Raw genomic sequence first — 26,342 nt, 5'->3', positions numbered from 1 at the left:
GCAAGCAGCCCAGAAACCCAGGGTTCTATCCAGACTGTCAAGCCATGCAGGGCAGTGCCCCAGGGCTCCACATTAAGCTCTTTGGAGTAAAGAGCTCCGTTTTGAAATCTTGGGTGTTTACTAAATTAGACAGCCTCCTGTGAATCCAGGAGAAAGAAACCAGGATGGAGAATGGGTGAGTCCCTGGGGTTATTTACACCTCTAATATTTGTTTACATCTCAGTGAATCCTCCCCTACCCTACTTCCCTGTAGGTAGCAAGCAACCTCTTCCAGGATTACACTCCCTGAAAGGGTGTGACTTGCTTAGTCTGATTGACTTGTGTGGGGAACTGGGAAGGTCAGTCATAAAGCCACTAGGCATTTAGTGTTTGTTTTCTATACTGACCAAATAGACAACTCACAGGACCATTCTGGACCTTGGGTAGTTTTCTTCAGTAAAGTATTGATGCCTCTTCCCTATGATGACAACCAGAGGGAATAGTACACTATGAAATGCTCCGGCAAAGCACAGGCTGGCCTCCAATAACCAGGTAAAGTCGCTCTTCCTGGGCCCTGCTGCCCTCTACTGGTCAAGATCCAGCTGCAATGAGACTCACTGTCCAAACATTCAGCCTTGGCCAGCCCCACATTGCCTTCAATATTGTTCTTTGTCCCCCTGAACCTTGCCTTCCTCATCAGTAAAGTGAAGAACTGTGGGTACCAATGGACGCAGGAAGGCGAAATGTCACCAAGGTTGTCCAGAGAGGTACAACTATAATAATTTTTTGAGACAAACAGGAACAGGAGTCCCAGAGCAGCCCCGTTGCAGATGTAAGGTCTTCTATTCTGTAGGAAATACCTTTAATCCATCCTGTTGATATCAGAGGCCAGCTGTGCTGCCAACTGCAGAGCAAATGTCATGTCACATGTCAATCTGCTGATTGTGATCTTGTCCACAAAACTCTCATGCAGGATTAAAGATGGAACATGGAGGACAAGGGACACATGCTGTGCTCTGTATTGTAGTCCCCATTATCGTCAGTGTTGAGTAGCCATCAGGGCCTACAGCAGGAAGGAAGGTTAACATCCTCAAGTCCTCTTCTCCCAGAGGCTTCTGGAGGGTCTGAGTGCCCTGCCCTCTCTCTTAGGTTGAGATGAAGGAACCAGTCTTGAACACACTCATATGCTTGCTCTGGTTTCTGGCTTACAGAGCCAGCAGCAACTCTGCACAGTAAATGTTTACTTTTATTTTATATTTCATAACTAGTTAGCAATGTATACAAGTGAATAAGTGAACAAACACCATTAACATTAACATGTATTGTTTAATGTATATGGGTGCTTTGCCCATATTCATCTATGTGTACCACACGTATATTTGCTGCCTACAGAGGTCAGAAAAAAGCGTTTGATATTCTAGAACTGGAGGTGCAAATGGTGGTGAGCCTCCTTATAGATGCTGGGAATTGGACCTGGATACTTTGGAAGAACAACCAGTGTTCTCAACTGCTCAGCCATCTCTCCAGCCCCACATTAACTTTTTTTTAGAGATAAGGTGTCTCTGTAAGCCAGGCTGATATTAAACTCCAGATTCTCCTGCCTCGGCCTACCAAGTACTGGCATTACAGGTATATGCAATCATACTGTGTTAACTCTTAATTCACCCAGCCCCCCATCTCTCTCTCTACCTTTTGCCCTCCCTCTCTCCCTTCCCTCACTCTCTCTCTTTCTCTCTCCCTCTGCCCCTCCCCCACACACCTGTGACCCCAAGCTCCAAGAGGGGGCAGAGACAAGAAGTCATCTGGGGCTTGCTAGCTTCCCACTTACCTGAAAAAAAAAATGCAAGCCCCACGTTTAGGGATAGGTATTTCCTGAACGGAAGAGATGGAGAGTCATAGAGATGGACTCCTGATGTTCTCTTCTGGCCTCAGGCATGTACTTCAAACATATGGACATATATGCACATAGAAGTAAAAACATCCTTAAAAACACAGAAAAGTCCTGACAACAGAAACAAACAAAATAACACGAGGAAGGCTATACAGTTGTTCATTATGCAGCCAGGATATTTTATTTTTATTTGTATGTGTCCAACATGTACATGTAACCATCAGAGAACAATTTGTGTCTGTTCCTCTGTGTACTTTGTGGATATCTGGGATTCTGGGGTTGCTGGCCTTGATGGGAAGTGTCTTTACCATCTTTCTGGCTTCTCCTTTTCTTTTGAGACAAGGTCTCACCACATAGCTCCAATTAGCCTCCAGTTTGCTACATAGGTAAGTAGACAGGGCTGGCTTTGAACTTGTGGCAGTCTTCCTGCTTCTGCCTCTCGTGTTCTTGGATTACAGTCCAGTTACCATGCTTTGCTCCACGGCCAGGATCTGAAGCTAAGAAAGTCTTTTCTTTCACCTAGCTAAGCTATTCCTCTGGAAAGTCAACACCCACAATGCTTTAAATGGCAGGGTGTGACCTGCCATTGTAGAGGTGTGTAGTAGGCTGCTCCCATTTCAGGTCTCACTGTTCTCTAGGCTAGTCACAGGGTGCTTTGCTCTTTAGCCTTCCTGGGGCTGAGTGCTCATTCTAGGATATAAATGGAGGCCAGAGAGCAAGGAGAATGGCCCTCAGTAGTATGACCTGCAGCTTTACTTGCAGCCTGGGCAAAGAGCTTTATGACTTCAAGTAGGCTTCACCATCTCCACCCTGAGGATGCCAGGGAGTGGCTGTCTTGGAGATGATTCGAGTTCCCCACCCATGCCCCCTGCCTTCCAACAGACAACCAATAGCTGGGCTAAGGAGCTGTGGTTTGTGGTTCTTGGCAGCCAGGTCTGGCTTCTGGGCAGTGTCTTCCCAGCGTAGGTCACACTGTCAGGCCCCACCTACCCTGCCAGCTGATTGTAAGGAACTGTCTGAAGTGGGGGGACTTGGTAGGAAGGTAGTGCTTCCACACATCAGTATCCATCCTTCCTGAACCCTGCCTTCACATACAGGATGCCTGTGTGTGACTGTCTGCGCTTGGAGAGCTGAAATGTAGACCTGAAGGGGAACCGTCCTTACAGTGAGGCATTCTGGGTTGTTTTGGGTATATCTCACCTCAGGGAGAGGCCACATTCTTCCCTCTCTCACTCTCGCTATCCCCACCCTTCTCATAGTCCACTGTCATACGTGGCTTCCCAGCCCAGAAGCCACCATGTCTTAACTTGTGGTGACTTGTTCCTTGTGTCTGGATGGCCGCAGTTGCCCAACTGGTCTCCTGGCATCTACCTCCACCCTCCCAGACACTCTGCCTTGTCCTACTGCCAGAGCTGTCACCTTAGGGAATTCAGCATGGGAAGAGGCCTAGAATCTTCAGCAGTGTACCGAGACCAGACCACGTTTTGGTATGTGAGTCTGTGCTTGATGAGAAGGGAGTAAGTAGCCAGGCACTGACTTCTTGGAGAAGATGGTGTCTGAGTTGGACCGTAAAGAATTTGGTGGCAGAAGGAACTTAGGGACTTGTTATCTCATGACTGGGGCAGCCTGGTCAAAGGCTTAGAGGGCAGTGCCCTGTGGGTGTTGCCCTGTCTGTGCAACTGGAGTAGGCGTGGTTAGCTGTTCTTGGGAAGTGGTGCCAGAGGGAAGTAGGCTGGAGCCAGATTCAGGACAGCTCAAGGCACAGATGGGACTTTGGGTCTTCGCTTGAGTGAAAAGGCTGTACAGAGCTCAGTGCTGTGTGGCTTCCTGCCTGGATTTTGTGTCTCAGAAGGTAGAGCTTTGTCTTTTTGAGGAAGATGAAGCAGGTGAGAACCTGGAAGTTGGGGACTTGGATGCATGCCCCAGGCTACATGAGACAAGGGCTAATAGAGTGTTGCTCCACAGCATTCCCTCTTAATTATTATTCATCATACGGTAGGCATTAGTAATGGGACACAGCTGGGTACGGTGGCACAGCCAACACCTGAAGAGATGGCTCACTGCCTGACTGCTCTTCCAGAGGACCCAGGTTTGAATCCCAGAATCCACATGTCAATTTACAACCACCTGTAATTCTAGTTTCTAGGATCCAATGGCCTCTTATGGTCTCTTTGGGTATCAAGGATACACATGATACACAGTCATGTATGCATGTACCCCCCCCCCATATATATATATATATATATATATTTTTTTTTTTTAATTTAAAAAAACAAACCAACCAGGACTGAAGAGGTGGCACAGTAGTTAAGCACACTGGTTGCCCTTCCAGAGGACGTGAGTTTGGTTCCTAGCACCCAAATGGTACCTCACAATTGTAACTCCAGTTCCAGAGGATCTGACATAATCACACAGACACAGGCAAAACTGCAATGCACATAAACCCTCCAGGGTTGGGGGTTGTAGCTGTTGGTGGAATGCTTGCTGACATACTAAACTCTGAGTTTGATGTGATAGTGGGTATTTGTAGTTCTAACACCCTAGGTGTAGAGAAAGAAGGATCAATAAGCTAGAAAGACAAGATGGTTCAGTGGTTGAGAGCCCTGGCTCCCCTTCCAGAGGATGCAGGTTCAATTCTCAGCACCTCCATGGCAGCTCACAAATTGAACTCCAGTTCTAGGGATCCAACTCCCTCTTCTGCCCTCTTCAGGAAGAGCAATACCCCTACCCACATGCACATAAAATACTAAAAGTATATTTTCAAAAAATATATCAGGCTTGGAGAGATGGCTTCAGCAGTTAAGAGCACTTACTGCTCTTCCAGATGTCCTGAATTCAATTCCCAGTAAGTACAGAGTAGTTCACAAGCATTTGTAATGGGATCTGATGTCCTCTTATGTGTCTGAAGACAGCTGTGCTCGTATAAATAATTTTTTAAAAAGATTTATTAATTTTAATGTATATAAGTACACTGTAGCTGTCTTCAGACACACCAGAAGAGGGCATCAGATCTCATTACAGATGGTTGTGAGCCACTATGTGGTTGCTGGGATTTAAACTCAGGTCCTCTGGAAGAGCAGACAGTGTTCTTAACCGTTGAGCCATCTCTCCAGCCCATAAATAAATCTGAGAGAGAGGGAGGGAGAGAGGGAGGGAGGTAGGGAGGGAGGGAGAGAGAGAGAGAAAGAGAGAGAGAGAGAGAGAGAGAGAGAGAGAGAGAGAGAGAGAGAGAAATAAATAAACATCATAGGGTACTTTGAAGCTCAAGTACTCTAAAATAACCAACTTTGATGTTCTTGGCTCCAAGAGCCTGGAGAGGTCATTCTTCCCCTTTCTTTTCTGAGGTAAGTAGGTAACAAGGTGCCTCATTGATCCAGAGCCTGGGGTTCAATAGAAACCTAGTAAATTCCAACCCAGTCACACCCCTTCTCCTAAGCTCCTTGGGCATAGTTAGGACTGCTCAGTGTTTTGTCTGTCTTTGTTTTTGCTTGTTGATTAGTGTTGGGTTATTTGGTTTTGTGTTTGTTTTGTTTTCCAGTTTTTCCAAGACAGGGTTTCTCTGTAGCCTTAGCTGTCCTGGAGATTGCTCTGTAGACTAGGCTGACCTCGAACTCCCAGAGATTTCCCTGCCTCTGCCTCCAGAGTGCTGGGATTAAAGGCATGTGTACTGACTGATTCAAATTACATTTGTGTGTCTAGGTGTGCTTATTGGGGGCAAGTAGAAGGCATAGCATGTGCGGGATGGTCAAAGGAGTTGGTTCTCTCTATCTTCCATGTGGGTCCAGGGATCGGACTCAAGCAAGCCTCTCTACCCACTGAACCATCTAGATGGTTCCCAAGTCTTGTTTGTTTTGTTTGGATCTTGATCTATAGCCCAGTTTATTTCGTCTCTGGCCCATCTACATTTTTGGTTTGAAGAGTCTCATGCTTGAAGTCTTTTTCTGAACCAATCATGAAACAGTAGCCAGAGGGACAATGGTCTGTTCTCCACCCAGGTGCTCTGGACTGAAATCTGAATTTCTTCGGGTGTAATTTGAATACAATCAAAGCTTTTGGTAAGCTCCGACGGCTAAATCCAAGTATGTATTTCCTAATGTTGCCGAGCCCTGAGCCAACAAACCCGGAACATCACATTATGTCATGAACTTGAACCAGCCCATTCCTTTGATTGATACATATGATACTCAATGAGAACAGGCCACCACCAGCAGCTCCATTCAAAAGACCTCCAGGTGAGGGATCACAGGCTCAGATAACAGGGCTGAGCCACAGCAGGTGGGTAGTATTGGGCTCCTGTGGAAAAGTCCACTAGGATGACTGGCTCCACTTTGGGTTCTTAGCCCAAGCTGCTCAACTTTCAGGGCTGAGCATATAGCTCAGTGGTAGAACAATGCCTTGAATGCATAGACGTTCAGTTCCAAGCACCACACACAATCTCCCAGAATACACTGTCAGGCTGTGGACACATCTCCTCTTTCTTCTTGTTCAGCCTCCCAAAAGCTTGAGACCTTGAGCATAGCATCATGCCTGCAGAATTTAGTAATAATACAAAATAACATGCAAGCTGGTGAGATGGCTTCTCGTCTTACAAGTGTGTTGACCCGAATTTGGTATCCAGAACACACATAAAAGTAGGAGAAAACTAATTCTACAAAATTGACCTCCGACTTCCACACCTTTGTCATGGCAATATGTGCCCACATACACACATATGTACATAGAATGTTCACAGTTAACTCGATAAAAAGCATGTACAGAATAAAAAAAAAGTGTAGGGTAGAAAGTTGGCTCGGTGATGAAGAGCACTGGCTGCTCTTCCAGGGGACCCAGGTTCAATCCCAGGACTCACATGGCAGCTCACAGCCACCCATAACTTCAGTCACAGGTCACCTGACAGTCGTCTGGCTTCTGTGGGCATCAGGCATGCATATGGTACACACACATGCACACAAGAAAAACACTCATACACATAAAAATAATTAAAATTAAAAGCCAGGTGGGCTATAGAGTGAATTTTAGAACAGCCAGGGCTACACAAAGAAACCCTGCTTCAAACAAAAACAAAAAATTTAAAATAAAAAAAATTCACTTCTATTAAAAAGAAGAGATGTGATTATGTTTAAATTGTTAGACTTGGAGGCCAGTGAGATGACTCAGTAGGTGAAGACACTTGCCACCAAGCCTGACAACCTGAGTTTGATCTCTGGGACCCACATAGTGAAAGGAGAGAACTGACGCTTATGGATTTTCCTCTTGCTTCTACATGTATGTCATGGCATGTCCCTCAGCCCTCACAAATAAATACATGAGAAAATAAATTTGAAATTGGTAGTCGGAATAAAGCAGGTGGCACTCAGTGTGTGTGGGCCTCTTCCTGAAGAATTCTGCCTCAAGTTTAGCAATTCAAAAACCCTGAGTTTCCAGCCCACGGTCTTGTAAATTCAAAACCAAGTCATTTGCATTATAAATATCAGCATTGACGGACCCCACCACACACTGGCGTGAACACTGCAGTTCTTTTCACCTTGTCCAGGCAGTCTCTTTTGTTTCTGTAGCTTCCATACCTATCTATCTATCTATCTATCTATCTATTTATCTATCTCTCTATCATCTATCTATCTATCTATCATCTATCTATCTATCTATCTATCTCTCTATCATCTATCTATCATCTATCTCTCTATCATCTATCTATCATCTATCTCTCTATCATCTATCTATCTATCTCTCTATCATCTATCTATCTATCTATCATCTATCTATCTACCTATCTATCATCTATCTCTATCATCTATCATCTATCTACCTACCTACCTATCTATCTATCTATCTATCTATCTATCTATCTATCTATTATCTATCTACCTGTCTCAACGTTAGTAAAGCCTTTGAGCTTCCAAGAGATTAGGAGATTGTTCTGTCTCTGCCACCTATCTTGACATGAATGTTGAGATGTAGCTTATTTATTGAGATAGGTAGATTTCTCTGTGTAGCCCTGGCTGTCCTGGAACCCACTTTGTAGACCAGACTGATCATGCACTCAGAGTTCCACTTGCCTCTGCGACCAGAGTGCTGGGATTAAAGGCATGGGTTACCACCAGTGGCTTGATTTTATATTTTATAGAGTATATGTTTTGCCTGATTTTTTTGTGCCTGGTGCCTATGGAGGCCAGAAGAGAGCATTGAATCCCACAGAACAGAAATTACAGGCGATTGTATGCTACTCTTGATCACTAGCCTCTATCCTAAAGAGAAAAAAAATTAAATTACATTTTAGTTTTACTGTGTATGTGTTTGGGTGGGCTTATACCAAGGTATGTACATGAAGTCAGAGGTTAATGCAGGAGTCAGTTTCCTCTTACCATACGGGTCCCAAGGAACTCAAGTTGCGGTGGCAAGTGCCGTTATCTGCTGAGCCACCTCACCGACCCCACCTCTTGCTTTTTATGTGAGATCTGGGAATTGAATTTAGGTTGTTTGGTTTATGTGGTGGCACCTGCACTATCTCCCTCTGTGTGTGTGTGTGTGTAAGTCTGTTGGCATAGTAGACAAAGACCGTGCACACCTTAGCCAGGCACCTGCTAAGCTCTTTTTACGTGTTTATCCTCATGACTTTGGCTCATGCTTGATGTAATTTCTGACTGGCCGTTTTACAGATGAGGCTGAGGTCTAGAACTTTGTCAAGATCTCAGAGGTGATAAAGTCAGGTTTGGGTCCTAGCAGTTCCACCCTAGGTCTAGGTGGATGGGCCCTTTCTTACCAAGTAGTATGTAGAGATGCTTTGAAGCAAGAGTCAGGACACTAATAACACAAGTGATGACATTTTAGTTGTTACACTTATCAATGGATGAATAGGATTGAATCATCAGTGGAATTCATCAATGGATGAATCGTGATCAGGGACATCGACAGGGTGCTAGCCCGGGCAGGATGATCTCAGGAACCCTAGGCATGTAACTCAGAGAACAGCCACAAGGTGGCGCGAAATCAGACAGCACAGACCCCACTCATGATGCAGGTCCAGGATTGGGCACAGGAAGTCTATTAAATGTTCCAGAGCGGAGGGTCTGGGAACCCTCTTCCTCAATCCAGGATTCCCCGGTCCAGGGGCCAGGCCTCAGGGGAGCCATCTGTGGTTGTGTGGTTCTACCAGCTCAGCCTGGGGACTAGGTCCATACCAGTCAACAGAGTAGAAGGTCTGCTCCTGGGTCTTTCTCCAGCTGAGTAAACCGGAAGGCAAGGTGGGTTCCAAACCAGTCAGGTGACCACGCAAAAATTCTGGGTAATCCGCCGCCAGAAGTTATGACTGCGACTGCTGAGAGCCACTTCAGCTGCTTCCTGGAAGACGGCTTCCACGTTGTCATGGAGCCGAGCTGAACACTCAAGATAGGCCACTGCTCCCACAGACCTTGCCATATCGTGGCCCTGCCAACGAGCAGTAGAAACTACTATGAGTTTGGGATGCGGGGTGAAACTCACATTTGGTCTCGCTGCATCCCTTTTGGCTATGCCAGGAGTCTTGAGGACAATAGTGGGAAGTGGGGCTTCTCTAGGACACCCTCAGAAAGTAATCTGTTTGTTGCAGAGAAGAGTCTAAAATCAAATAACATGGACCTCGGTCTCATTTGTACTATACATATTACTTATCTGTCCTGTCAGAACCTCCTTGAGTATTCTGGGTTCTGCTTCCAAGTGCTGACCCTAACTGTTGACATCCTCCAAGGCCCCGAGTGTGCTACATACCCGGCACAGTAGAGAAGTATTCTGAGGTTCCCTCCCCAAATGCCTCTCACCCAGGACTAGCTTCCTACCTACCCTGTGGTAGGTCACAGGCTCCAGTCTTTTCTTCCGCAGCTTGTTCACCAGCACCTTGTCCTTACGCAGGTCTATCTTGCAGCCCACAACAATAATGGGCACTCCCTTGCAGAAATGTGTCACCTCTGGGTACCACTGCAGGGAAAAGGGTTGTGTGTGAATCACTGGGAGTTCTGACCTTCAATGGGAAACTCTTTGCTCTATCAATGTACTCAGTGCAGGTTCTCATTTACAGTTTCCTATGCCCTGGTTTGGAATGTCGCTCAGTTGGGTAAAGTGTTTGCTTAGCATGCACAAAGCCCTGGATTGGTCCATGGCACCACATAAACCACACCTGTAATTGCAGCATTTAGGAAGTGGAGGCAGGAAGATGAGAAAGTCAAGATCATCCTCAACCAGAGAAGGTTCAAGGCCTAAGACAGTGTTTCAAGGAAACAGGAATGTGTAAATAATTTTTTTTTCAGAGCTGAGGACTGAACCCAGGGCCTTGCACTTGCTGGGCAAGAGCTCTACCTCGGAGCTAAATCCCCAACCCAGTAATTTTCCCTTTTATTTTCTTTCTCTCCTCTCTTTCTTTCTTTTATTTTTTTTTTCTTTCAAGACAGTTTCTTTGTGTAACCCTGGCTATCCAGAACTCACTCTGTAGACCAGGCTGGCCTAGAAATCCCAGAGATCTGCCTGCCTCTGCCTCCTGAATGCTGGCATTCAGGTACATCACTACCATCCAGCATCTCTTTTCCTTTTTCCTATTTTTATCTATCTATCTATCTATTTATTTATTTATGGAGACGGGGTCTTTTTACATATTCCTGACTATCCTGGGATTCACTGTGTAGACTGGAATGGCCTCAAACTAGATCCACCTGCCTCTGCCTCCCAGCTCTGGGATTAAAGTGTGTGTCACCATGCCTGGCTATAATTTTCTTTTTTAAAACAAGATCAATGTGTATGAACCTTGTGTCAGCATGTATATTCTTACAGTATATGTGCCTGGTTCCTTTGAAGGTAGGTGGGCTTCTGATGCCCTGAGACTGGAATTACAGGTGTCTGTGAGCTGTTATGTGGGTGCTGGGAGTCAAACCCAGTAGAAGAACAGCCAATGCTCTTAACCTTGGAGCCATCTCTCCATCCCCCATGTGTAGTTTCATTCCCTCTGGCAGATTCTATAGTTGAGCTCATTATATAGATGCAGTCAGTAAGACAGGATTTTAGAACGTAGTGTTGGTCACACAATTGGAAATGGAGGGATCTGAGCCAAGTAGGTGGAGCTCAGAGTCCAGCTTCTCCCTCTGTCATCAGCAAGGCAAAGGCTTCTTTGGCTACCTTTCAAAATGGGCCAAATACGCATTTTTTAAAACTAAGCCAGATACAGTGGCACAGAACTTTAATACCAGAACTTGGGAGACAGAAGTAGGAGGATCTCTATGAGTTTTAAGGTTAGCCTGATTTGCTAGCCTGATCCACAAAGTGAATTCCAAGACAGCCAGGGTTAGGCAGAAAAATCCTGTCTCAAAAAACAAAACAAACAAACAAAACAAAAACAAAACCCCACAATTTTTCTGGGTGTGGTGACATAATACTCCTTTAACCCCATTGATGTAGGTACTCAGGAATCAGAGACAGGCAGATCTCTGAGTTCAATGCCAGCCAGGGCAACATAGAAGACCTGTGTTTGCCTCAACTGTAGGGAGGGCCCACAGAAGAACACTAGGAATAGTTATTTAGCCTTGGTCACACATCTGGGGCACCAGAGATACAGAGGAGGCTTCTCATCTTCAGGAGTACATGGCTGTTTGGTGGGCCACTCAGGAAAAAACTGCTAAAATTCTCTGGATCCTGGAACTAAATGGAGCCCAGGTAGTCTCTCCAAACTCACTGTTTACCAAGTCTGTCCTCTGGAAGGGGCTGCTGGGTAGCTCCACTGAACCCAACTGTGAGACTTTAGGTGGGCCAAGCCTGTGAGAACCTAGACACCAGGATCACTTCCTTTAGAGCAGCCTGCACTGGATTCAGGACCTGCTCTTCTGGCTTTCCCAGTTCTCCAGATTTTCTGCCCCTCCTCCCCCATTGGCTCTCCTCTTCACTAGTTGGTCTGGCTCCCTTGGTGGCCTCCTCTGGTCCCTAGGTTGTACCCTACACAACTGGTGGGCTCCTCAATGGTTTCTCCAGGCCAGTTCCACACTCCCTACAGGGGACCTACAGATTTCAGCTACCATAGGCCTGTTCAACTCCACCCTATTCCAAGTTGCTCCTCATCCTGGGTAAGAAGTAATTGTCTTCTGCTTGTTGTGGTCCAACTTTTCTTTATCCCCCTACAGTTGATCAGCAAATCCTGGGGCTCTGCCTTATAGGAGAATTTAGAATCTGCCCACTGTTGCCATTGCATCATAGGCACCACTATCCTTCCCTCTCCCTAATGCCCGTAAGGGCCTGGTGCAGAGGTGTGCTCTGAGGAAAACGATCCAAGAAGGACAGCATTTTGATTCTATATGGTTGTCAGGATGATAAGTTAAAAAATACTCATGTAATGGCAGAACAGTGCACACTATATTGCATGTTCTTTTTACTTTTTTCAAGACAAGGTTTCCCTGTGTATCCCTGGCTAGTTGGGGGGACTTACTATGTTGACAAGGGTGGGTTACTTCAGACTCACAGATATCAAGTTTTTTGTTTGTCTTTTCCTTTTTTTTTTTTTTTTTTTTTTGAATGCTATTGTCTTTTTCTTCTTTTATGGAACACATGACAAGTTCTTAATGTTGTTGTTGCCATAACCTTATTGTTGTCCTTCCCAGTGCTGTCACTGTCACTGCCCAGGGGAACCTGGCCATGTATTGCTTATGTGGAGGCCTTGGCAAGCAGTAGGTGAGGGGCTGTGCCATGGCTGGGCAGAAGAACTCAAAGGATTGCCTCTTTGGACCTTGAGGGTAGGCTTGGGAAGCTCTCTTGACTCTAGGGCATCACAAGAGGCTACTGACTACCAGCCATGGGAGAAATGGAGTGGACTGGCAAGAGCTGCAAGAACTGACTTTATAGTCTACATGGCTTCCAGCAGGCCTAGGCAAGGGAGAGCCTGAGTCACCCAGCATTCTCAGCAGAGTCAGAAGGAAGAAAAACAAACAAACAAACAAACAAAAAAAAAAAAAAAAAAAAAAAAAACAGTGTTCAGGCCTGTAACTGAGGACAGGCAAGGAGCCACTGGAGTGAGGTCAGAACACAGACCCAGCCGCCACACTTCCATGTGACATACCTATCAAACCCAGACACATTTGCTTTTTGTTTTTGTTTTTAGACAGGGTTTCACTATGAATCCCTGACTATAGATTGCCTGCCTCTGGAAGAACACCACCTACATAGTGGCTTATAACTGCCTATAACCTGTTCCAGGAGATCCGCTGTTCCAGATGTCACACATGGGTGCTGGGAACTGAGCCTTAGTCCTCTGCAAGAGCACCAAGTGCTCATAACTACTGAGCCATGTCCTCAACCCCTTTATTTTTTTAAAAGATTTGTTTATTTATTATATTTAAATACACTGTAGCTGTCTTCAGACACACCATAAGAGGGCATCAGATCTCATTACAGATGGTTGTAAGCCACCATGTGCTTGCTGGGATTTGAACTCAGGACCTCTGGAAGAACAGTCAGTGCTCTTAACTGCTGAACCATCTCTCCAGCCCAGTTTATTTATTTTATGTATGAGTACACTGTAGCTGTCTTCAGACGCACCAGAAGGGCGCATCAGATCCCATTACAGATGGTTTCGAGCCACCATTTGGTTGCTGGGAATTGAACTCAAGGACCTCTGGAAGAGCAGACAGTGCTCTTAACCACTGAGCCATCCCTCCAGCCCCCTTTATTATTATTTTTTAAAATAATGTATATGCATATGTATTTGCCTGTAGAGTCCAGAATAATATGTAAGAATCCCTGTAGCTTAAGTTACAGGTAGTTGTGAGTTCTCCCACACAGGTGCTTGATCTCTTTCCTTCCCCCTCCCCCTTCTCTCTCTCTCTCTCTCTCTCTCTCTCTCTCTCCCCTCTCTCAGATCTCATTGTGTATCTGTGAATGGCCTGGAACTCACTATGTAAACCAGGCTAGCCTCAAACTCACAGGAATACCCATGTCTCTGCCTCTCTGGTGCTAGGATTAAAGGCCCATGCCCAGCTCAGTATACCCTCTTAACCACTGAGCCATCAGCCCAGCCCCAGGCCTGCCAAGTTTTGACAGCTGACAGGGTAAAGAGTGGTGAGCAGGGCCTGGACACTGACATTATGCCCTCCATCACCCCAGCACCTACCCGGCTGGAGACGTTGTCAAAGCTGTTTGGATTGGTCACATCGAAGCAGAGGAGCAAGACATTGGCATCAGGATAGAACAAGGGCCGAAGGCGGTCATAGTCATCTTGCCCTAGGCAAAGGAGAGGAATCACTGCTTCTGGTCCTCCTGCCTGCTCTCAGCATCTCACCTTAGCAGACCTGGGCTTTTTACAGGGTAGAGTCAAGTTTTGTACCTCATGTGGATGTCCCCTTGGGGTGGCTCTTACTTGGCTTGTTTGTGGTTTGTGGCAGCCTTGGCCTGGAGAAGCCAGGGCTGGAAGATCCTATCCAAGGGGTGAGTGTGCAGCAGAGGCCAGGCTTAGGAACCTACTTTGCTCTTGAGGACAAGGGCAGATATGACACCAACAAAGGCTGAGCAGGTTGAATATAAAGGGACTTCTGGGTCTCATTGAGTTTAGTTTTGAGCTAACCCATGTATGGACCAGACCAGGAGGCTAGGGGGCACAGGCCAAGGTCAGGAGGTATAAGAGAAGCTAAATTCAAAGTACAAAGCTTAGGAATCCAAGACCAGCCTAACTCTTGAGCCACCCTGGGCAGGGGAAGAGGGCACATGGAGTTGAAGGGTTGAGAGCCCCTCCTGCTGCCAGTATTTTTCTCTGGAGACTGGCTGGCCTCCTGGTTCAGAAGCCACTGGGGCTCCCCTTCTCTTTTCTGCCTCCCCTAGAGCCCCACACCTACCGGCTGTGTCCCAGATTTGGAGGCGCACAGGTTTACCCTTCATTTGCAGAGTAGCATTATAGCGCTCAAACACTGTGGGACTGTAGCTCTGAAGAAGAAAGAGAACAGAGTTAATGATGCTTTTGAGAGTTCTGACCCCCAGGAATGCTTACAAAACAACCCCTCACTGTGCTTGTTTCTGAGAAGGCCCCCAGTGTCTCAGTGGTCTTGGGGAAAGGCTTAGAGCTTGATGCCAGGAAGGTTGTGATCCTCCTTAGTCATGTTTTATAAAGGAGAAGACTGAAGTCCCTCTAGCATAGTAGAACATTACATTAAGGAGTCAGGCGCTTGGCACACAGCCTGGTACAAAACAAGCATGCCATACATGCTGGCTACTGGCATTAGCTTTGTCAGGTATCCACTTGTGAGCTTTTACCTGAGATCTCCCCTCTTCCCGGGAAGACATTAACCTACAGCTGTTTCTTTCCTTGTTCATTTATTTGTTCATGCATCGAGCACTAGCCCCTTCTCCAGGCTTAGCTCTGGGCACTGAGGAGCCTATACTGAAGATTCAGTCTGCCCGGGGAGCTTGGACTCCCAATCTCTGAGGTCTCCTCTACTTCCCTCCTATTTTAGAAAGATTCTCATAAACCCCAGCCTGGTTTTGATTCCTGATTCTTACATTGCCAGCCCCTCAGTGTTAGGATTAAAGTTGCGGAACATCCCACCACTCCTGACTTTTTTTCCTTTGAGTTGGGGTTTTGCCAGCCTAGACTACACCTGAATTCATGGCAGTCACTTTTCCTCAGCCTCTTTAGTAGTGAGATTACAAGCAAGTGTGACTAGGCCTGTTCTTGCTGCCTGAAGATCTAGATGTGGAATTTCCTCCTGCACCATGTCTGCCTATGTGCAGACACGCTCCCTGCCATGATAAGAATGGACTAACCCCTGAAACTGTGAGCCAGCCCCTAATTAAATGCTTTTCTTTATAAGAGTTGCTGTTGTTAGTCCAGTGATGGTGGCACAAGCCTTTCTCTGTAACTTCAAGGCCAGCCTGGTCCACAAAGCTTGTTTCAGGATAACGAGCTTCACAAAGAAACCCTGCCCCCAAACAACAAAAGGAGTTGCAACAGAACAGTCCTCAGCAATAGAACAGTCCTTTTCTAAAAATGATCTATTTCTTTTGAGATGGTCTCTCAATATAGCCATGGTTGTCCTGGAACTCACTATGTAAACCCACCTGCCTTTGCCTCTCAAGTACTGAGGTTAATATACCCACCCCCCCCCTTTTTTGTAAAAAAAAGATTTTGTTTTGCATTCATGAATGTATGTGCACTACATGTGTGCCATGTGCCCAGAAGGTCAGAATAAAGCAGAAGATCCCCTGGAATTGGAGTTATTGACAGGATCCACCATGTGTGTGGATTTTGGGTCTTCTCCAAGAGTGTCAGGCACTGAGCCACCTCTCCAGAACCACCTCCCCCCACCCCCGTCCCCTTTCTGTTTTTTGAGTTTTTGAGACATGGTCTCATTGTGCAACCTTGACTGGCCTGGGATTTGCATTATATCGCTGATTGGCCTAGAACATACAGACTTGTGCACTTGCCTCTTGAGTGCTGGGATTAAAGGCATCCACTACTATGCCTGGCTTTTTCTTTTTCTTTTTCTTTTTTTAAAAGATTTATTTATTTTATGTGAGTACACTGAAGCTGTTTTCAGACAGACTGGAAGAGGTCATCTGATCCTATTACAGATGGTTGTGAGCCACCATGTGGTTGCTGGGAATTGAACTCAGGACCTCTGGAAGAGCAGTCAGTGCTCTTAACTGCTAAGCCATCTCTCCAGCCCGGGAGCTTCTTTTTGAGATGGGGTTTTGCTATATAGTCCAGTCTCAAAGCTTATAAAAATCCTCTTTGGCTTTCACCTTCTGAATACTGGAATTAGAGACATAGATCATCATGTATGGTTCCTCTCAAACCTCATAAACCTGAAGATTCCTGCCACATACTCCATCTCAGCCTGCCTTTCCTGATCCTCCCCACCACACACACACACACACACACACACACACACACACACACGCCCCTTTTGTGGCCTCTCCAGAGTGGGTTACCCAGGGCACAATCCCTGTGCCAGCTAGTCTTATGTCAACTTGACTGTAACCTAGAGTTATCTGAAAGAAGGGAACTTTAATGCCTCTGTAAGATCCAGCTGTAGGAGGACATTGTCTTGGATGGTGCCATCACTGGGTTTGGTGGTCCTGGGTTCTATAAGAAGGCAGGTTGGACAGACCGGGGGAAGGCACCAGTAAGCTATACCCACTCCATGGCTTCTGTATCAGCTCCTGCTTCCACATTTCTGCCCTGTTTGACTTCCTTTGATGATGAACAGAATTATGGAAATATAAGCTGAATAAACTCTTTCCTCCCCAACTTGCTTTTTGTCATGGTGTTTCATTGCAGCAATAGAAGCCCTAACTAAGACAGTCCCCTATGCTACCCCAGACTTGTTCACTGGAGACTGGCTGACCTCTCTAGCTCAGAAAGAATTGGGGCTCTCCTTCTCTTTTCTGCCCCCCCCAAAGTCCCATACTTACCTGCTTGTATCCCAGATTTGGAGGTACACCCTCTCTACAATGGCTGAAGAGTGACTATGACAGGTTTGGTAGCTAGATCAAAAACTAGGAACCTTTTGCAGAATAGGGCCTGAGACACAGGTAATGAAGTTTACCAAACTGCTACATTTGCAGCCTTTTGTAATGAGCAACTCTTGACTTCCTGGTCTTGTTATTGGTTTATTATTTGAACCAGGGTCTCATGTAGCCAAGGAACATCTCGAACTTATGATCCTCCTGGTTCCATCTCCTGAATCCTGCAAACATGGACAATACCACACCTACTTTATGTGATGGTGGAGATCCAACCCAGGACTTTATGGATGCCAGTTGAGCATTCTACCGCCTGAGCTCTGCCCCTAGCCCCCATTTGTTTGTTTTTCATTACATTTATTGGGGAGGGGCACACATGCCAGAGTACCCATGTACAGGTCAGAAAACAACCTCAGGGGTCTGTGATATCCTATTATGTGGTTCCTATGGCTAGAACTCAGGTTGTGAGGTTGGTGGGGAGTGCCTTTACCTGCTGGGCCATCTTCCTCTCTGTCTCTCCCCTTTATTTGTTAGATAAGTTCTAACTATATCTCAGGATGGCCTGCACTTTAACTACTATTTTTCTGCCTCAGACTTCTGAGTGTTAGGATGACAGGCTTGAGCCATCATTCCAGGCACAGCCTCCTGCACTGTGGCCCCCTAGGCTTATTTCACTTGACCAGGGCTGGTTCCTGGGGTCATAGTGTGGGGGATCCCTAGTCTCTTCCTTTTCCATGTCAGGCAGGGCTCCTACTTGCCGATGACTCAGGAGAGCTTCATGCCTGCCTGTCTGATGGCCAGACTGCCTGCCAGTCCTCTGAGTCAGGCCCTGGCTGGCTGGGAGGGGCAATCACAGAGATGGGTCAGTATGGTCTCTAGGTCACCTGAGGCGTGTGGTAGAGGATAGCAGTGGCTCTGAGATCAAGTGAGCATGGCTTAGCACCCTAGTTCCGACAACCACCAGACGTATGTGGCCTTGGGCCTGTACCATCATTGGTCAAAACCAAGAGTGTTGCTTCAGAATGCAAAGTGAAGACCTGGTCCAGCATTTATGGTCACTAGTCACCTACTTGACACTGTCCACACCAGCTCTGTCCATCCCTCTGAATATTTCCTTTCCCATCCTTACCTGTGGTGGTTTGAATAGGTTTGGCTCCCACAGATTCATGTGTTTGAATGCTTGGCTCATAGGAAGTGGCACTATTAGGAGGAAGTGTGTCACTGTGGGGGCTGGCTTTGAGGTCTCCTATGATCAAGTTACGCCCAACGTAACACACAGTCTCCTGCTGCTGTCTGCAGATCAAGCTGTAGAACTCTCAGTTCTTTCTCAAGCACCACACTATAATGGATTAAACCTCTGAAGCTATGCTGTTCCCAATTAAATGTTTTCCTTTAGAAGAATGCTGAGGTCAATGGGCTCTCTTCACAGCAATAAAACCCTAATTAAGCCACCAAATGTAGTCTCTGGCCTCTGCCCTAGAGCAAAGACTGTCACCCTGGAGATACTCACCTCTGCATGAGAGACCCCACTGTGGCCACCCATATACCAGCTGAAGGCCTATGACAAAGCTCTTGGGAGACACAAGCCAGTGTCTCACAAACTCCTGTGAAGTGGTCCCAGCCCACTGCTCTCTAAACGCTTGTCCCACAACCTCAGTAACATCAAGAGGCTCTGAGGAAAGTGGGGTAGGCAGAAATAGAGCTGATACTGTGTGTCTTCAGGAGCTACTACAGTCACCTGCCTCTTCTGAGGTCACCGATTCCTGTTGCTGACATCAGACATACCTGAGGTGGTGAGCTGGAAGGGGCTGTGTTGACTGCGTCACTGAGAAGTGTCACCGCCCCATCTTTTACTTTGGAATGTGACTTTATCTATACTTTTGTGGTGTTCTTTGCCCCTGCTCCCCAGGCAGAAGGGTAATCTTATTTGTTTTGTTCAGCAAGAGACACAAGGCCTGGCTTGGGTTGACCCAGGACAGAGATGACTCAGCCCTAGTCCTGCCCTCTTGGGGTTCACAGATAGGTGACCATTACAGAATGAGGACAGGGTTCCCCAGTTAGGACACCTGTGGAAACTGGAACCAGCTGAGGACTTGAGACTTGAAGAGTTCTGCAGGTGGGCGCTGTCTCCCACCTCCTGTCCCTGTCTTGTAAGCCACTAAGAATGACTGTGTGCTCAGTGCCACCTGAGACTTCTTAGGGAATGAGGCCTCTTCTTGCCCCAAAAGCTCTATTTTGCCCCTTCAGCCGTAAACTTGAAGATGGACTACAGCCAGTGAAGATCACAGAGACTTCTCCATCTACTCTATCCTCTGCCCTACGCTGTAGGCAGAAAGCCTGGAAGACAGGAAGCTAAGCCTCCAGGCTGAGGCAGAAGAGGCTGAGATGGGTCTACAGACAGTAGAGGTGTCATGGAGTAGCACCCCAGGGAGGGCATGGTGGCCTGAGCACCAGATCACAGCTACCCCATGATTTCCAAAGGCTCTGCCTGCCGTCACAACACTTGGGATATGGAAGTAAGGAGGTTAGAAGATATCCTTGGCTACATATTGAATCCAAGGCCAGCCTGGGCTACTTGGGACCAAGACCTTGTGTCAACAAACCAGCAGCGGCATCACACACTTGTAATCCCGGGCAGAAACAGGCGAATCTCTCTGCGTTTGAGGCTAACCTGGTCTACAGAGTGAATTCCAGGACAGCTAGGGCTACACATAGAGAGAAACCCTGTCTCTAATAGTGGTGTTTTATACCTGTAGTCCCACTATGGAAACAGAGGCAGGAGGATGATTGGTTTGAGATGAATGTAGACTACATACAGAGGCTTTGTCTCAAAAAGAAAACTAACTTGCTAACTAACTAAAATATAATTAAAAAGAGTCTCTCTCATGCCAGGGACTTCCAAGACAAAGGAAGACTAATGACAAGGTTGGTCCACTCTCCTAGTGACCACTCTGGTCTTTTGTCACTCCAGTGTGTCCTGTAAAACATATATAGTTCATGAGCCTCTCAGGTGGTGGCACAGTCCTTTAATCCCAGCACTTGGGAGGCTGGGCTACAGAGCAAGTTTAGGGCAGCCAGGACTACACACAGAGAAACCTTATCTTGAAAAAACTTTAACACACACAAAAGCCCCAAACAAACAAACCGTGGACTTAAGCTGTTTCCATATGAAATTGGGATGGTTCTCGCTGTCAATGTCACCATCTAGAATGTCTGACCCAGGACAGTAATGCCGAGCTGCCCCACCTCCGCCTTTAGGTGCCCTCTGATCCCTTGGTTCCCACGATGGTTGGGTTCCCACGGGCAGTACCTAAAGACTTCTATACTTAACAAAAAATGTGTAACTGGTTAAAGGAGGTGACCTCAGCCTTGCTAACCACAAAACCAAAGTCTCTGAGATGGGTATGGCGGTACATCCATGTAATCTCAGCAATCCTCAGGCCGAGAGACAGGAGGACTGAGCATTCAAGGCCTCCACAGAAATATTCTGCCTCAAAAACAAAACAGAAACCACTAAAGTAAAAACACAAAACTAACAAACAAAAACAAGAAATCCATAAAAAACAGGAGCTCACTGGTGCAGAGTGGGAAGCAAGACTGCGCCCTATTTGCCAGATCAGCTTCTCTGACCCCTTCCTTGAGACTACTCACCTCTGCACAATGCCGGAGGCCGGGAGGATGTAGGGACAGGAGAGGGGGTAGGAGAGGAAGACAGACTGCTGAAGGCAAACCCACAGACACACAGGACCCCCACTCCTTGTGGAGGCACAGAAAGAGGGCTCAGCCACTGTCCTGGTCATGGGCTGACAGCTGTCTGGACAGTCTGTCCTCAAAGACTCAGTGACAAGCCTAGAGTGTCAGGATGCACCAGTACTGCACTGAGCTGTCTGTCAGCCTTCCGCCTCACTGTTCCAACTCCCTTTCCCCTCTGTTTACTCTGAGAAACTGAGGCTTAGAGCCGAAGCAAGGCATAGGAGAATGGGGCTCTTCAGAGAAGGGCGTGTGTTCCACAGTTTCCCTCTCTACGGTGAAGAAGCATGGGGATTTGGTTGGAGAAGAGGTGGTGTGTCTCCCAGCGACCATCACTTATTAACTTCCAGTGAATTCTCACATGCTGACTATCCACGCACTCTTCTATGAGCTAGGGCAGCATGGTGGGTGGAGAAGCAGGCACAGAGAGGGTAAGGGACTTGCCTAAAGGCACACCGCTGTGGCAAAGGCTTGATTTTACGGCTGCCAGTCTAGCTCCAAAGTCCTCACACTCACTTTGCCAAGTAGTGACAACAACTGCTCTTTTAAGATTTGCTATTTCCCCAGGTGGCCTAATTCAGTCCCTGTGACACCCCTCCCCCTAAGTGCCATAAGTCCCAATTCGCTCCTACTGGCTAAATCTGAAAAACTCTGCCTTCGACCCCAGGCCCTACTGAGATTCCCTCTAGGAGGCTAAAGCTGGGTACTTTCGAGGAGCTCTCAGCAGACATGCATATGGGGGTGTCCCAGGGCACTCACCTCTGGGAAGGCCCCTTTGGCGAAGACCATCATTAGTGACGTCTTCCCGCAGCCCCCGTCGCCCACCAGGACCACCTTTACCGAGCGCCCGCTGTGCGGCGCCTCCTCTCCCGCAGCCTGGGACGCGTTCATCCCGGGCTGGCGGACGGCGGCGCGCGGAGCAGCAGGCGGTACGCGGCGGGCTGGCTGCGGCGGGCGCGGGGCTGGCCCGGCGGGACAGGAATGTGGAAGGGGCGGGGCGGCGGGAGGAAGTGGGAGCGGGGCGGCCCGGGCAGGAGGCGGCCCGGGGGGCGGGGGACACCCAGCTCAGGTGAGAAGCCCCGGACAAAATGGGGTGCGGCGCCCGACCAAAGGTGGGCGCTCCTGAAGTCCGGTCTCCTGGCGTCCTGTCTAGCCACTCAAGACAGACTTTTGCAGCACTTACTGCGTGCAGTCACTGAGGCCGCAGGGTGGGTGGAGACCTAGGCCTCCAGAGGGCACCCAGGGCTTGTAGGAGAGAAGTAGACAAATACTTGGAGAGAGGTTGGGGACAGGAAGGAGGAAGCACCTGGACTATCTTCCAAGGGTGGGAGGTGATTTTTATGAATGAATGAATGGATGGATGGATGGATGGATGGATGGATGGATGGATGGGTGGGTGGACGAATGAATATGAGTTTCTGCTACTTGTGGACCTTCTCCAGATGTTGTAGGCCAGATGAGAAGGGAATGGTCCGGGGATGCCCTTGTGGGTCACTGCAGGACCTCTTCAGCTAGCACCAGGATGCTTCAATGAAGGTGAATTACCACGCATCTCACCCAGGCAGCCAGTGATCTAGGGAAAACTATGGAGCCTTCCATCTGTAGATCTCAGAGCTGGTTCTGGCACATAGCTGATGTCATGAATGGTTCATATTATAATATATACTATGCTGATCTTATAGTATAATATTTATTTTTTACGTGTGTGGGCGTTTTACTTTTTACGTGTGTGGGAGTTTTATCTGCATGTATGACTGTGCACCCTGGTGCCCTCTGCACTCGGAAGCCTGGAACTGGAGTGACAGACATTATTAACCACCATGTGAGTGAACCTGGGTCCTCTGGAAGAGCAGCCAATGTTCTTAACCTCTGAGCCGGCTCTTTGGTATAATGTTTAATCAATGCAGATAGATGGTCCTTAGCTTAGAGTCTGGGGACCCTGCACTGTTCGGATCAAAACCTCTACTGAGAAGTCTAGACTGGGAGGTGGCCAGGTCATCAGTCTGAGAACTACCCGCTCAGGGGACAGGAGAAAGGAAAGGGGGTTCTTCATCTGGAGTAGATAAGGAGGACCTTCAGACGGGAGAGGCAGTCTTGAGGAAAGAGCAACAGAACATCGAAGAGGCTGCAGCAAGGTAGCCACGCCCCCCACTTCTTAGGGACAGGACAGAGGGCGGGACTTAGCTAAGGAGCTAGTATCTGGATGGTGGAGCACTTTGGATTTCAGGAATAAATCTTACTGTTCTCTAAGTCTTCGTATCCTTCTTTATGATCAGATTTTTCTTTTAAACTTTTAGTGAACATAAGTGGGCTGGAAATGTAGCTGTGCTGCTAGAATGCTTAACTAGCTCGCACGAAAGTCTGGGTTCCATTCCCAGTACCACGTTTATGGACTTAGAGACGAATGCTTTTAATTCCAGTACTGGTGAGGTGAAGGCAGGAGGAACTGAAGTTCAATGTCAGTCTTGCTGTACAGTGAGGTTAAGGCCAGCCTGGGCTAAATATTCTGTCTAAAAAGGAGGGGAGAAAGGTCTTGCCTATCTCTCAGACCTCAGACTGGGTGTTACATGGAAGCTAAGTGGACTGTGGTGAGAAGTCTTTGGGTCTCACTCCCACCTCCCCACCCGTCTTACATCCCCATTGAATTCAAAGGCAGGCAGGTGAAAATGACCTTCGGCCCTATTCGATCCTCACTGTATCCCATGGAGGCAGTTTCCGGTTTCCCTCAGCGCCAGAGGTCAGCTGTATGAAGGGAGCCTCCCCAGCTCCACCTTTTGGATGCCCCTTCCCCGAAACCGCCACAGGGCTGGGCAGGACTTGGCATGAATTTGGGTGTGTAGCTGAGCAGGATGCCCAATAAAAGGTGTGGTGAGGAGGCCCAACCCCCCTCCAACCCCGCCCCGACACTCTAGTCAGCTGTCAGCCTAGTCATCTCTGCTGCTGGCATCAGGGCAGCCTGGGAGGCAGGTGGAGCTAGACCAAGGGTGGAGGGAGCTGAGAGTCAGGCAGAGGCGGCTTTGGTTGCTATAGAGATAATCACTCTAATGACACACTTGACAACTGTCACACTTTACAGTTTCTTTGTATACCTCATAATAAACAGCACGTACTAATGGGTGATAGCTGCTATGCAGGGACTGTCCACCAGGAGGCAGAATTCTAGCTCCATTTTACAGAAAAGGAAACTGAGGCCTAGAGAGGGTGACTTCTTAAAGTGTGACCCTAAGGCTGTCCCTAAATCTCACTTCTTGTACATTATTGCTCTCAGCTTTCATGATGTGAGATAGGCTTCTGCTTCTTGTTTTGGAGACTTGGGGATTGAACCCCAGAGTGAGGCAGCTGCTTGGACTGGGTCAGTAAGACTCAGAGCCAGGACTTGGTCTAACCATGTCCAGTTCAGCCTCATCTACACTCTATGTTCAGGCTCCTGTGAAAGGCATATCAGTCAGTCACTGACCCATGGACATCTGCCGTGGTGGCCAGGCATTTCCCCAAATCTGACATTGCTGGACTCTGGACTACACTGTTTTCCTGAAGTTTATTTTTGGAGGGGTGGGGGTGGCCACACAGTTGGCCTCACTGGGGGCTGTTTGCTGTTTTTCTGTTTACTGTGGCTGCTGCTGACTTCCGGCCTGTGACTCAGCCCCTTCAAGGCCCCATCAATCCCAAGCCGAGAATCCTTTTTGAACTCCGTGTAGCATGTGACTGCCCCGCAGGCCTCAGAATGGCAGGGGAGGCGGGGCCAGCCTCGGGGATGTGGGGCCAGCATCGTCTGGAATGTTATTTGTACCGCAGGTCTCCAGCCATGACCACCTCGAGAGCAGGGGCCACAGCTGACCCATTTCTGTACCCCAGACTATCTCAGACTGGCGCCAGCTGTGCTTCCAGATATTATGTCTAATTGACAGGCTGACTGGACAAGCATAGGGAGAGAGAGAAAAGGATAAATGACGAAAAAGGGGAGGAAGGGACAGAGGAAGAAGAGGGGGCAGGAAGGGGGGGAAAGGGGGGTTGAAAAGAGCAAAACTGGCCAAATGGCTGAGTGTTGTGGTGGCACATGCCTATAACCTCCCCACTGAGTAAGCAGCGATTCTCTGTGAGTTCAAGACCAGCCTAGTCTACAGAGCAAGTTCCAGGCCAGGGTTAGGTAGGAAGATCCTGCCTCAAAAATCAATAGTAACTACAGACATAAGCAAACAGTGGAGATGAAGGAGCAGTGGGCATAACACGTGACATTAGGTGGAGCGTGCTCTGCAGAGAACTCATTACCTTCCTCTCTCTTCTTGCTCCAAGGACAAACCTAACTTTCTGCCCCATTTTCTGGCCTCCTCGGTATTCCCCTGCCCCTAAGCATTGCAGGCTGTTCTGACTCTTTACTGCCACCGTGTGGCCACCTTGCTATCTGCAGGCCATTGCTTGGGCTTTTCCCTGGGGTTCCTGGTGAGGGTGGGGTACTGGGTGTTTGTGTGGATATGGTCTTGTCTTTGGGAAGGCTTTCCCCAAGTCTTTGTGTGAGCACCTCAAGCCCTCACTCTTTAGTTCCAACCATCAGATTCCAGAAGCCCTCGGGCTCAGCCCAGACTATGCCACTCAAAGCTTTGCCCTCATGTAAATCTAGCACCTGTTGTGTACCAGACACTTGGCACATGACATTTTATTCTGTCCTTTTAAGTACATGTGATTTCTATGCACCTTTGAAAAATGAGGAAACAAGAGGCTCAAAGAGGAGAGAGATAGTTTAGCTAAGGTCCTGCTGGCAGTTGGAAGAGCTAAGCCTCAAATCCAATCGGTGGTGACAAATGTCTCTAATCATAGCATGTGGGAAGTAGAGGCAGGAGAGATAGGAGTTCAGAGTTATCTTTATCTACAACGTGAGAAAATCTTTTTGTCTTTTTAAGACAGGGTTTCTGTATAGCCCTGGCAGTCCTGGAACTCACTCTGTAGACCAGGCTGGATTCCAATTCAGAGATCTGCCCATCTCTGCCTACCAAATGCTGGGATTAAAGGTGTGTACCACCCTGCTTGGTTTACATAGTGAATTTGAAGGGGTGGGGAACGTGGAGAGGGCTCGGTGGCTAAGAGCACTTGCTGCCCTTGCAGAGGACCTGTGTTCAGTTCCCAGCACCAGGTGGCAGCACATAGGCCGTAACTCCACTCCAGGGTATTCTATGCCCCTTTCTGGTCTCTATGGACGCTGGGCAGTCGCATGGCGCACGTACATTCAAACAATCTCTACATATTAAAAAAAATCTTTAAAATTTAAAAA

General features: G+C 47.7%; 1 protein-coding gene across 1 annotated transcript; it reads right to left on the bottom strand.

The window, feature by feature from the left end:
* Positions 1-8,746: 8,746 nt before the first annotated feature.
* Positions 8,747-21,969, bottom strand: RHOD (ras homolog family member D). Its single transcript, XM_080911421.1, has 5 exons — positions 21,836-21,969; positions 14,701-14,788; positions 13,983-14,092; positions 9,686-9,820; positions 8,747-9,295 (listed from the first exon to the last, which is right to left on the bottom strand). Exons 1-5 carry the CDS (start codon positions 21,965-21,967, stop codon positions 9,128-9,130), a joined length of 633 nt encoding a protein of 210 aa, XP_080767547.1. The 5' UTR covers positions 21,968-21,969; the 3' UTR covers positions 8,747-9,127.
* Positions 21,970-26,342: the final 4,373 nt, after the last annotated feature.

The sequence above is a fragment of the Micromys minutus genome (assembly GCF_963924665.1).
Source record: "Micromys minutus genome assembly, chromosome: 2".
NCBI lineage: Eukaryota > Metazoa > Chordata > Mammalia > Rodentia > Muridae > Micromys > Micromys minutus.
Note: the sequence above shows the minus strand (reverse complement) of the source record. Positions and strands in the feature narration are given on the sequence as shown.

Coding starts and splice junctions, on each gene's coding strand:
- RHOD (XM_080911421.1), bottom strand. CDS start 21,967: ATGAACGCGTCCCAGGCTGCGGGAGAGGAGGCGCCGCACAGCGGGCGC. Junction 14,789..21,835: donor CCAAAGGGGCCTTCCCAGAG/GTGAGTGCCCTG, acceptor TTTCTTCTTCAG/AGCTACAGTCCCACAGTGTT. Junction 9,296..9,685: donor AGCCTGTGACCTACCACAGG/GTAGGTAGGAAG, acceptor GCTCGTTGGCAG/GGCCACGATATGGCAAGGTC.